Below are 12553 nucleotides of genomic sequence, written 5' to 3' on the forward strand. Positions count from 1 at the left end.
TGTGAACAGAGTCAGTACAAACAGGCGAAACTAAGAAGCTCCCTGAGAAAAGAAACAGTTTAGTCACAGTACACTGAATTGTTTGCATCTACTTTGGTCAGGTAAAAATGTTAACATTCAAAGTAAACCAGGAGGAGACTTGCTTATTAAAAAACTTGTTTGAAGTGAGATCTTGACCTTTACACAGTTTCTGAACCTGAAAGGACCCAAAGGAAGGAGAAGGACAAGGACATTGAACTGCACCTATTATGGCACTTTTGCTTTTGCCACGAGCATTAACTCAAGGTACTCCAAATATGACACTTTCTCCCCAGTAACGTCCTCCAGTTTAGCACTGCTTGCCACAGCAGCATCTCTGCAGCTAGCACAGAACAAAGAGCAGCCTCTCTGCTGCAAACCAAACCACAAAATTACTGAGTGAAGGATTAATCTGAAGAGTTTTCCATACACTGCTGTTTCATCATTCCATTAGATCACAAATAGGCAAGAACACAAGAGTGTGCCATGCATGTGAATATACACCAGCAGATCCACCATGAAATAAGAACAAGTGCTGAGAAGGGAACATAACTCCAGGCTCTCCAGGTCTCTCCTGAATCTTCTTTATTGCAACTACCAAATATGTGTGCATGTACCTGTGCAGATTTTTTCTGGGTGAAAGGCCTTTATTTTTCACAGTGTGAACATTTCTTAAAAGTTATTTCAGGGCATGACCAGTGACACCAAGAGGTAATCTTTCTGCGCTTGCCTAAAAACATTCACATCACTTTGGCTGCGTGCATAGCTGAAATCACTTGGCCTGCATACCTTCATTCCTCTGAGTGCCAACAGGATGGAGTCATGCTGCAACTGAAATTAGTTTTAGCCCTTCCGATCAACACAATCTAAAACTGCAATGGACTTAAAGTCTTCTTCCCTTGCTTGCTGATATTATGGCTTGATTAAGTCATCAGCAGCCCTTGGACGAATGCCTGTTTTCACAGAGCCCTTCTCAGGGCTCTACACTCAGCCACAATATGAAACAGAAATAACAAATTGTCTCAGCTGATACGAGTAACGCACCATTCACCTATTGTGTACTGTTATCCTGGATATAAAAGGATCAAGGAATGATACCACAGAAGCAGAAGTTATGTACTCCAAATTAAAAAACCAACCAACCAAAAACTTCATAAAGGGCACATTTCACTTAAAAAAAAAGTCAAAACCTCAACAACAAAAGAAACAAAGTTGCACTTACTATGCATGTTCTTATGGAGATTTAAGGACTACAAATAAGTACACTATAAATACAAACTAAACCTATGGGACAGAGGCAACTTTATATTATTAATTTGGTCTTTAAGTCAGCTAAATAATTTATAGTGATTTCAAGTGTTAAATGTTAAAATTGCAAATGGAATCTATTTAATCAATTGCTCACTTTGGGTTTAATTTTTTTTTCCTAGACAAACTTTTAATTTTGGAATAGTGAGTATATGAAATTTTAATTTCAACACCCAGTTTATTTTTTTCTCTATTGTGAGACACACCTTTAGTGCTTATAGTTGGCTTCTTTTTCCTATAGATCTATGTGTCTGTTAATTACTCAGATTTAATTTGTTCTTTGATGACTATAACACTTCCTTGATGTGGTTAAGGAGCCTTTCAGTGAATTCGTATTTGGTCATTGCTCTGGGCTTGTACTGAAAGCTCTTCCAAAAACTTGGCTAAGAAGTCTAAGGATGGCTGTGGCACATGTATCACTTCTTCATGTACAATAAAATGTGCTGTACTTTGACAGGACTAGGTCACAGAAGGAGGATGGACCTAGGTACACAGAATAATGGACTAGGTACACAGAAGGAGGATCTCAGCTCTAAGACTAGTGGATCTCTTTATCAGAAAACAACTCCTAAAAAGAGGATAGCAATTATAGTCTTAAGTTACTGTCTACTAAACAGATAGTAAATTTGAACTTGGAAAAGAGTCAATTGCTCTGTTTGCCTTTCAGCCCCCAAAACAGATCAAAGCAGTGAAATAGATGCATCTCAGATGAAAGCGCAAACATTTAGCTGCATAACATGTGAATTCCTGAGCAGATACTCAGCTTTACATATAATTGTATCATTAAGGAAGATGCAGGCCTATTTGCAAGAATGGTAAGTTTTTCAGGCTAAGAACACTTTCTCAGCTATAGTACTAATTCTACCAAGGCTTCTCAGTTTGGTTTTTTTTTTTTAGTTATTATTAGTAATTTAGTTATTATTAGTATTATTAGTATTTATTTAGTTATTATTAGATAGCAGTCATCCAGAAGACAAAATTCTGCTCTTTGCTTTGCTATTTGTACAATAAATTGCAAAGAAAAGTGCTAGAATGTCTTTATATAAGCAAATCAATATTCCAGTCTGTTTGAAGAAATATAATGCATCCATTTAATGTCCAATATCATGTCAAGAAAGCAAAGAGAAATATCTAAGTCAGTATCTACTACACCCTAGTAATCTCTACTAAAAAAATATAGTTTTACTCAAAAACCCTTTACCAAGAGAATTATTCACACTTTAGATAAAGATATTAAGTGATATTTCCAGCTCTGTAAAAAAATCCCAAACCACAAAGCAAAAGCTCTTCAGTGCCTTGCCAGACTTGAAGTTCAAATCTCATCAGGACTACAGCACTGTGGACCCAATCCAACAAAGCAGTAAAACACGTCTGATTTCAAGCAGGCAAGATTGTGTATTTAACATGAGAACATGGCTAAGTAATTCTCCTAGCACTGCGAGAGAATTTAGCACCTCAGAGAAATCAGGAAAAAAATAATGAAGCACAGGAATCACAGTGCAAAGCAACCTGCGTGACACCACTGGAAGTTTAGGCTGGAACATGAGGGAAAACAAACAGGATTATTTTATGCTTGATAACAAATAACCATCTTTTATGTGCTGTTGGATCATCACTACACAGCAGGTTAGTTCCACTGTTCAGTCAGCATAATCTCTGCAAGCTTTCTCCTGTGTGCCAGTATCTGCATTATTACTCAAATTAAAAAACATTAGCTGGTACTTGGGCAAATATAGTCAGTCAGGTTTCAGCACATGTCATAAATAAATCCACATCTGATCTCTTGGAGCTCTTCTATAACATGAAAACCCCCCTGCCTCTGATTTCCTTATACTGCTCTTTCAAGTCTGTAAGGTAGGTTTGAGTTCAAGGTGATTGGAAGAAATTGAGGATGCTTTGTTCAAAAATAATTGGCTATAACTCAATTCTGTTTCACTGGAGATCACCAGGAGTTTCATAATTTTGGAACAGTTTGGTAATAGCCAGTCATTTTTGCTCAAAGAACAATTTCAGGAAATTAGAGTGAGTAGGCTTTTAATTTTAAATAGTATTTATTTAAAAAAAAATTCTTCTAGGAAAAAAAATCTTCAAGAAGTTGTAAAATTTAAGTTCAAGGCCTGGTATTTATCCTAGACTAATGGAATTACTTAACAGCTCATTACCATGGGACAAATTAATTATATGGTTTAATCGCATGCTAAATTATTAGTGTGCTCCTAATCAGATTAAAGACTACATAACAGAGCCTGTATGGCATTTAGGAAGTCATTATCTTAAATAGCACAGTAAGTGGAAGCTAGTAAATGACAAAGCATTTCTGAGCCCATTTCTGAATGGCCACTCAGGACTCCAAGCACTCACATACTTACTATCAGTTGGTCTGCAGGAAAAGAATAATCTTCCTGACAGAAGGTTTAACAGTAATCACTGCATTTTAATTTAGTATGCAGACTAAAGCCAACTTTAAATTTCAGTTAAACTGATGCAGATTTAATGTATGAGAACACCTATTCAATGCAGCTGTTTTTCACAATAACTGCAAGCAAAATTATCTGTTTAAGAAGTTATGTGCTAATAAGAAACAGTATGATTGGCTTTCCATGTGTCCTCCCTGAGACCATACCAGCATTGTTCCCTCCCCATTTGCTGCTGATTTGGCACTTTAAGTCCACACAAACCTGAATATATAAATGGTGAGCACTTACCAAAAAGTAGGTTACTGCATTCAACAACTGCTTAAACTACTTCATATAGATACAGAGAGATTTTGAGCTAGATCCTTAATTGTAAAAATCAGCACAAGGTTGAAAGAAGGACTGAATGAAACAAGCAAGTGGAGAAGATCACTCAGTATTTTTAAATGCAGTGCTGCCAAAACAAGTTTTCATGAGGTAAGAAATAACTTGTGAAGAAAAGCTGATCTCTGTTCAAACCTTTCACAAAATTATTTAAAAGTCTGTTAACTTCTGTTTCCACTTGCACTGGTCAGACCTGGAATACAAAATACCCAACTTTTAAATTTAAAGTATGTTTTGATGAAGCATCTCATGTACAGAGAAAGACTATGCCCGTATTTACCAGAGTGGCTTAAAAACATATAAGCATTTTTAGATACCATCCAAACAGGATCTCTAAAACCTTTATACTGAAACAATCACTTCTGATATGCATTTTTATGATACAGCTGTTGAGGACACCTTTTAGGCCAAGAGCTGTAGGAGGAATGCTGCTAATTTTTAATTGGAGATTTTTCCAAGGCTAGAGCGTCTAGTATTTCCAAATATAGGGAGACTGACTAGTTTTTTTGCTGACAGAATTTACTGAAAGCCACAAACTGTGTACATGGCTTGATTTTTCATGGCCTTCAAGTAACTTCTTCCAATCCACATTTTGTAACATACCATGGCATTATTTTAGCTGTTTCAGTTATCACAGGTCCTAAAAGAATTCTTCCCAATGAAGCAGCAGAAGTGGCGTCTGGCTTGTGTCCATGTGCTTGCTTAACACACAGATGTACACAGGCATATTGGTGTTTTGATGAAGCCTGAAGGTGTACCTTCACAAGCACTCAGCTCATTATTTATATTCTCTCTCTCTCTCTCTCTCTCTCTCTATATATATATATATATATATATATATATTTATATCCTGAGTATTTATATATGAGAGGGGGAGATTCCATCCTGTGAGACAGATGAGCATGGGTTAGAAGACAAAAGATCTGATGAGCAGGAAGAACAGGAAGGCTCACAGAAAGCCTTTTTTCCTGCGCTATAGAGGTAGAAGGGTACGTGACATGGGATCTAGAACAGCTTTGAAATGTGGCTGATTATTAAGGAAGGGAAGACAAGTTTGGATTGCTAACTGAGTGATGAAACCAACCTGCCTTTTAAGGGGAATCATCCAAACAGACATGCCTGGTAATCTCTAGAGTTAATGACCTATTGAACAGTTACTGGTTTAGAGAGTTTACCTCCTAGTAAATCTGCATGGACATCTGCAGCTATCATAGTACTATAATGACGGCTTCATCTGCAATGGAGATGAAGGGAAATGCCAGGCTGTAATTAGAAATGTGCATTGGAAACTGACAGAGCTTTGTCCCGATGCCCATCATTTCCCGTAAGAAAACTTTACCAATGAAGAAAGTAAGTGTCTGTAAAATAAGCCACAGAAACAACATATTAATTTTAAAGGTAATTCAACAGACCTATTTCTGAAGGGATGCCAGATAGTATTTTCCATCAGCAAATCCAGAAGCAGTCTGCAGCAGGAGTCAGTGGCATTATCCATTTAACACACAGAAAAAGGGTCACACTGGGAAGAGGAACAGCTTGCCTGCATTTACACCTCAGCCTAGCAACAGAGTAAAGCATGGACTGCTACACCCCCCTTACATACCACAGAATATTACAGTCTTGTAGATACACTGCCAGCCATCTCAACAACACAAAATAAAGCTGTAGTGGATTAAAAAAACTCCAAACCCAAAACCCAACCCAAATCCAACAAACTGACAGTTTGCATTCAGACAGAAAGAACTGCAATTAAGATAAAGAGAAGCTCATCTGAAACACTCAAGAAAAACCATCTTAATAAGTGTATAGCTCTTTAACAAACAATAGGAATGAACTGTGCTCTTTGGCTGTGGTAATACCAGTGTTGTGGATGTAAACCTATCATACCACATATACCACTTTTCAAAGGTCAGAGACAAAAGCAATCTTAGCTCAGCATTACAACCTTTGTTTTTAGACATTACACATAAAGCACATCAACTTTGGACTGATCAGCTCAAAACGGGATACTGTGCAACAAACAGGTGCTACAAACAACAGAGCTGCCCAGTGCAAAGCTGGCTGGCTGGCCAAGGGACAGCCTCCACTGATTTTATGACTTCCTTCTCTGCAGGAACTCCATCACAATACCAACTCATTAAGAAAGTGAAACTTTGGAGCACATTCAACTGTTCATTAAAATCGAGTAATGCATTCACATTTCTCCATTGCTGTTATTGTTATTTTACACGGGACCATGGGAAAATAGATATTTACAGATAAAATTCACAAGGTACCAGAGCCTGGGCCTTCACCCACAACTACTCTAAGTTTATCTCAGACAAAAACCTACTCTGTGCTGTCTATTCACAAATATAAATCTCATACCATGGTAGATCTCAGACATATGGTTAAAAAAAAAGGAGCAGGCTAAAGGACAGGACATTGGTGGGAGTTTTGTAAAGCCCTGCTGCGGGCTCTTCTCATCTAGCACATTAGCCGACTCCTCTGAAGTATGACCAGCAGCCTTGCCTCAGTACACATTTTTATATGAAGCAGGGAGCAAGTCTGCTTGCACAGATGCCTGTCAGCAAAAGTCTTAGGAACTGACTCTCTCCCTTTAATCAGGGCACCACTAACCACCGTCACATCACTCAGCCCTGGGCTCTGAATGGCAGTCTCACCCACATGGCCATGTGGAAAGTGTTAGCATGGAAAGGAAAGAGCAGGACTGTTCCCTTTTGTAGTTCTTGTACTGAAGAAATTTAATATCATAGGAAGCTGTATTTCTGGGGAGACCAATGGCTTTCATCTTAAGAAAACCTTTTAAAAAAAGTAATATAAAAATATATATACATTTTATATATATAAAAACACTTATTCTTTTTTTTAAAGAAGTCATTCGCAATGATATCATTTGCTAAAATATGTATGACACTTACCAATCACACCAATCTTGTGACAACAGCCATGTTCACATAAGTGTGATGAGACTGACTGCTCTCAGTTTCAACACAAATTGTACAGCAATATTCAATAAATCACTTCCTCACAGCATATATTTTTCCTGACATTATTAAAACTGTGGAATATCACAGCAGACAGAGTTTTGAATTGCCCTGATGGATAAATCAGTCCTTATTTTTTAGTTCATTTGTTGCATACAAGTTTTTCTTCAGTAAACATACTTATTAGCAGACGATTAGATTCATATACTTGAAAGAATAAAAACCAGTCACACATAAATGCAAGAGGTTTAAATTCTCCCCTGGTAACACCATGTCAACATCACATAAAATATGACAAGCACTGTGCAAATAGCAGCATTTCCTAAGGATTGGGATCTTTTGTTCCCTTCTGAAAGTTCAGAAGTATTAGCTTTCATTTACAAACAGGAAACTGAAACACAGCAAGGTTACAGAGGGTGACAGAACCTGAGTGAGTCTGTGGTAGAGCTCAGAAGCAACGCCAGACCCTGTGTCCAAGCTGTGTCCTTCCAGTTCTAGGCTGCATGCAGAAGAAACACAAAATGGGCAGTTTAGCTATGGATCAAATCACTCCCTGAGCACAGGAAGCCAAGAAAACAGAGCACAGAAGCAGTTTTCTGTATGGTTGTTTGGCCATGTTTCAGCTATAAAATAACAGAAGTCATTAAAAAACTGTTTTCCAGGTGTGCTCAACTCTGTATGAAAAAGCCTGGTAACCACAACAAGAAGGCTTTGGTTAAGAACATCACTAATGACTAATTTATGCATACTTTACAAGCATTTTAACAAGTAACTTTTCACTATTCTGACCTTGTCATTTTCTTGGTGAAATTCATATAGACAAATATCCCAAGCAGAGATCCATGGTGCAATGAATGAATCTAGAGTTCTACCATCTGGTTTCAGAAACATTAAGAACACAGACACAGGATAGCAAGTTTTACCTACTGTTATTGAAACTGAAGCTAGAAGTATCTATAATTTCTCTTCTATTTAATGACAGTACAGCTATGTACACTTAGACAGGAACAGCCAGTTCAAGTCTCATAAAACTGCTACAGTACACAGATAGCAGCTGTAAAGTCTCATGCAGCAATTTAACACCAGATAACTGCTTTTCAGCTTCACACCATGAGCAACCACAGGTTTGAATCCCTTATACAATAGATATTTCTGTGGTGTTTGATTCAAATTTACCCCACTGTATTCTGACTAGGCTTTCAGTAATACATGAAAGAACCAATGAATTAGACATGAATTAAAACCAATATGCACATTCAAATTCAATGACACTTGTAAGTGTCATTTAAACCATGATTTGTTATCTACAATGTTCTGATAGGCATTTTCACATTTCCCTCACTCATAAAATAGAGATTTTTTTTTTCTCTATTTGTTTGAAATAGACTGCATTTAAAGTCAGCCAATTATTACCCTAAATAACACTCTATATGGGAAATGGCTCATTAAAATGCAGTATAATATTTTTTCTCTGACAAGGAAAAATGGCTTTTAACCACTTTTAAGAGTCACCCAGCCTTCTGTCTCAAATGCTGTCTACTAGAGATTGACAGAAAGGCTTGAAGTAATCAATTTAATCAGGACTGAATCTGACAGCCTTAATTCATATATATCTATTGTTTTGGGTATTAAAATATGACAATTAGATCCCAATCAGAATTTTGTATAATGCATATTATAATTATCACCTTCTGGAGGAATGAATCCTAGGATCTGTGTGGATTATTTTAGGGTATTACGGGATACTATTGATCAATCTGCTCAGCCAACACTGGTAATAAAGTCACTTGCAGGTAACATAAAAATTATCACACTACCTCAAATGTCAGCAGGGGATGGACGATGCTTCACACCTCCCTCAGCTCGACTGCAGATCACGACCTTCTCCAGCCATCCCAGCACCTTCATGAAAACAGGAGAAACAGACAAGAGATGAGTTCTGGAACAGCAAAGGTCACTTGCGGTGGGAGGGCAACATGACAAAATCCAGACTGGTGTCCTGGTCCTGCTGTCCCTCAGGCAAGGCCACCAGCAGGGGAGTCTGCTTGGTGGCCCGGAACATAGCACCTGGGCTTCTCACTCAAACTGCAGCCATGGCCTGAAACCCCGTGCCACTGAGGGCCTGCCAAGCCACAGCACCCCGTGCTAACCTTGACATTAAAATGAACACATATTTAAAAGGCAAAGAGAGGTCAAGGTGACTGATTAACTCATTCTTAGTGCACATTCCTGGTGAAAATCAGCTGCCCTGGAAGTAATCTCTGGACCACCAAGAGGATGAGTAGTATCTCACTACCACTACAAAAACAACAACAACAACTACTACTACTACCACTTTAGACAATCAATTACAGCACAGTAACTTATAAACTGGTGAAATGAAGAAAATAACATTTAATTCTCCTCTAAAATATCTAAGTCTCAGGAAGATGGCATGCTGATAAAAAAAGTAGTATATTATGTTCTGAATTCCTAAGCACATTTTCACTGCCATGATATTTTGGCACAGCAGCAGCATCCAAAAGAGTTCTGAACTAGTAGCATTTCTATGTTAAAGAAAAATAACATAAATTCAACATGGAAAGCTACTTCTTTCCAAGAATTCAAGTGAGCTTTTGAAAGCATTTTAAAAAGTCAGATATTGGTGCTCACATTATTTGAATAATTCACAATAATCTGGGTTCTAGTGGGTGGGACTATAAAAAGACAACCAGATTTCACAGTATCAAGCTCTTTAAAACACGGGGGGCGGGGGGGGAATCAGTCTGCAAAACCCCACACATAACATCTAAAGAACAACTGTGTACATGCAAACTGAATGCCTAGGGTCACACTGCCTGAACAAGAAAAAAGTAACATTTTAAAAGAGACTTTTCCTTTACTGAGTTAGCACTAGCTGAACAAAGAACAGCAAGAATCTTTTTGTACCCTCAGAACTTTCTTTCTGTTATATATATAATTTTAATGTACAGATAGACAAAGGAAAGCAAAATGTGCTTGTGAGTGAAAGTTTCACCAATATTTCTCCAGAATCTTTCTATAATGCAATGTCTAAAAGGCTGTCACCTCTGTATTTATATTAAAAAAAACCCAAACCAATACCCTCCCCAACTGCCAAATAAGAAAATCCTCCAACATAGAGAAAAATTAAACTGACATTTGAAATAAACAGAAAGCCCTTTCCATGCAGAAGCATGATTAATATGTAGTAATACTATAAACAAAAGCATCCTATGTGTGGTTATCCAAAGTAAAACCTGTAAGCAGAGTTCCCTCCTGGTTCACATCATGAAACAAGTGGATTAGACAAGTCCCTACATTATTAGTCTTTACATTAGTCTACCCCATAATATGCTCAGCCAAATTCTATTATCACACTTTTTAGAAAGTGCCTGGTCACATTTCAGCAGGCTGAGAATATAACTGATTGTGTCCCCCATTCATCTGTAATTCTACAAGAAGTCTTGTGTTAATTTAATTTCTGACTTTTGAAAGAGCTCTGAATTTCAGACAGAATAACTGAGCAGTGAGCCACAACTCTCCTTTCCAAAAATAAAAGGACAGCTTAGTGTGGAACAAAGTTAAAACGTCTAAGCCAGCTATTGACTGAAGTGAGCTACTAAGGACTACTGACAAATTCCTTTTTCAAAAGACTTGTTATGGCACTAACAAGGGGAAATGACCTTTGTATGACAAAGTCAGACTCCTATTACAATAGGACAGAAAAAGTTATTCCAGTAGTCCTTCCAAAATATTTTGAAATCCTGCTCAGCAGCAGAAAAGATCTCTCTGCTACTTTATGGGCAACAAAGGGAAATGTCCTAACTTCTGATTACCTGATTGTACTCAGAACATTTTGTTTCACTCTTGGCAGCTGTGTGCTCCAACCCTTGCCGTTTTCTGCTTGTGCAACAGCCACCCGGGGTGGTTTTGACAGCTACATCTGGTTCACAGATACCAACACAATAGTTAAAGGCCATAAATCTTGCTTGACACCTAAGGACTGTGAGTCTTGTTCAACAGCTGAGGGCTAGTTGAGCATGCGCCAAATGAAATACGTCTACTGTGCAAATATGACCATAAGTCAATCATCTTACTCCATAAACAGTGGACAGCCTGAGGCTTGTTCAGCTCTCCTGCGCAGAAGGGGCTGTGTGCCAGGAACTCCCCTTCAGCATCAACACCTCTCCACATTAATCCTTGGGGCTGAGAGACTCCTTGCCTTAGATTCTCAGTAAATTATTAGTAACATGCTAAACTTTGACATCTTACCCAAGTGACATAAAATATTGATTGTGCAATTACAATCTTTTAGTCATAAAGTGTTGACCAAGTCTGGGACTAAGTCTGGATCCAGCCACAATTAAACTCCCATCAGAAATTTAGAACACAGGGGAGTCCTTTGAATATTGGGACTCATCATGATGGTCTCCTGGACAGTTTTGACTGACCCCATCCTCTGTATGGATGTAAACAATCAAGTATACCTTGCCACCAAATACTGTTAATCTGCTGATGCATTTACCACCAAACTTTGTTAAATATCTGTTTTACCTCAATAAAGATATTGCTACTTCTCTCTTGAAGGTGAAGTGCGTCACTCTATCTGTGGCAGCAGCAAGGGGTGATAGCACAAAAAATGCTGGCAGCAACAGTTTAGAACAGACATATAAGCACAAAATCAGCTATATTTGCACTTGGCTGTGACAGTTCATTATGTATGAAAAACAGGCATTACTGTACCTAAGGTAATAAGCTATATGTTAAAATGATTAGCAGTCTCCCTTTAAAATGATTCTTGGAAAAATGCAGCTTTGCAAAAGGGTAACACAGATTCACGTGAATAAGTGACACAGCTGAAGCTCTTTTTTTTTTTCAGAGACACACATTTTGCCAGAAGCACATTTGATTACTGTAATCCACAAAGCAAACAAAAGGATTACAGCACTGTGTTGATAGGGCCCATCCAAACTAGTTTGTTTCACAAAATAAGAAACAGACCCAGATGCATCAGTGCCTTGATTGGGATGTGAGGACCTTTGCCCATTATTATCTTCTCATTATGTCCTAAGCTAACCTACCAGAAAATAATCATCTGGACAAGATGAAATGGACTCAAATGTGCCAAAAGTTCTTTTGGTCTACAAAAAAGCATCTAAGGAAAGGTCCAGTGCTGAAAAAAAAAACTGGAAAGGCTTTTGAACCTCTCCATTGTAAAATCTTAATGATGAAGTACAAACTAGTGAAATGTACTGAAAACTGGCTGAAATGCCCTGCTCAAAGGATTTCAATCAATGGCAGAAAGTCCAGTCTTTAGAGGCACAACCACTAAAGAAGCAGCCCAAGAGGAATTGCTGCTTAAATCTTCATTAATGACCTTTTTCACTGAAGAGGAGACAAAACAGTAGAAGAGATTGCTTAGAGGTTGTGGAGTCTGGGGGT

At 37.9% G+C, this 12553-nt stretch overlaps 1 protein-coding gene across 3 annotated transcripts in view; it reads right to left on the reverse strand.

Annotated features, from left to right (window-relative positions):
- Positions 1-12553, reverse strand: part of GHR (growth hormone receptor) — a 121934-nt gene that overhangs the window by 71496 nt on the left and 37885 nt on the right. For 2 of the 3 annotated variants that reach the window (XM_053969099.1, XM_053969100.1), the window contains 2 exons: positions 8929-9013; positions 7901-7986 (listed from right to left, as the gene is read on the reverse strand). In XM_053969099.1, coding sequence (XP_053825074.1) covers positions 7901-7926 — 26 coding nt within the window. In that variant the 5' untranslated portion in view covers positions 7927-7986; positions 8929-9013. The remainder of the gene's footprint in view (positions 1-7900; positions 7987-8928; positions 9014-12553) is intronic. The other variant, XM_053969101.1, reaches the window with a different exon arrangement.

The sequence above is a fragment of the Vidua chalybeata genome, chromosome Z, assembly GCF_026979565.1.
Source record: "Vidua chalybeata isolate OUT-0048 chromosome Z, bVidCha1 merged haplotype, whole genome shotgun sequence".
Classification (NCBI taxonomy): domain Eukaryota; kingdom Metazoa; phylum Chordata; class Aves; order Passeriformes; family Viduidae; genus Vidua; species Vidua chalybeata.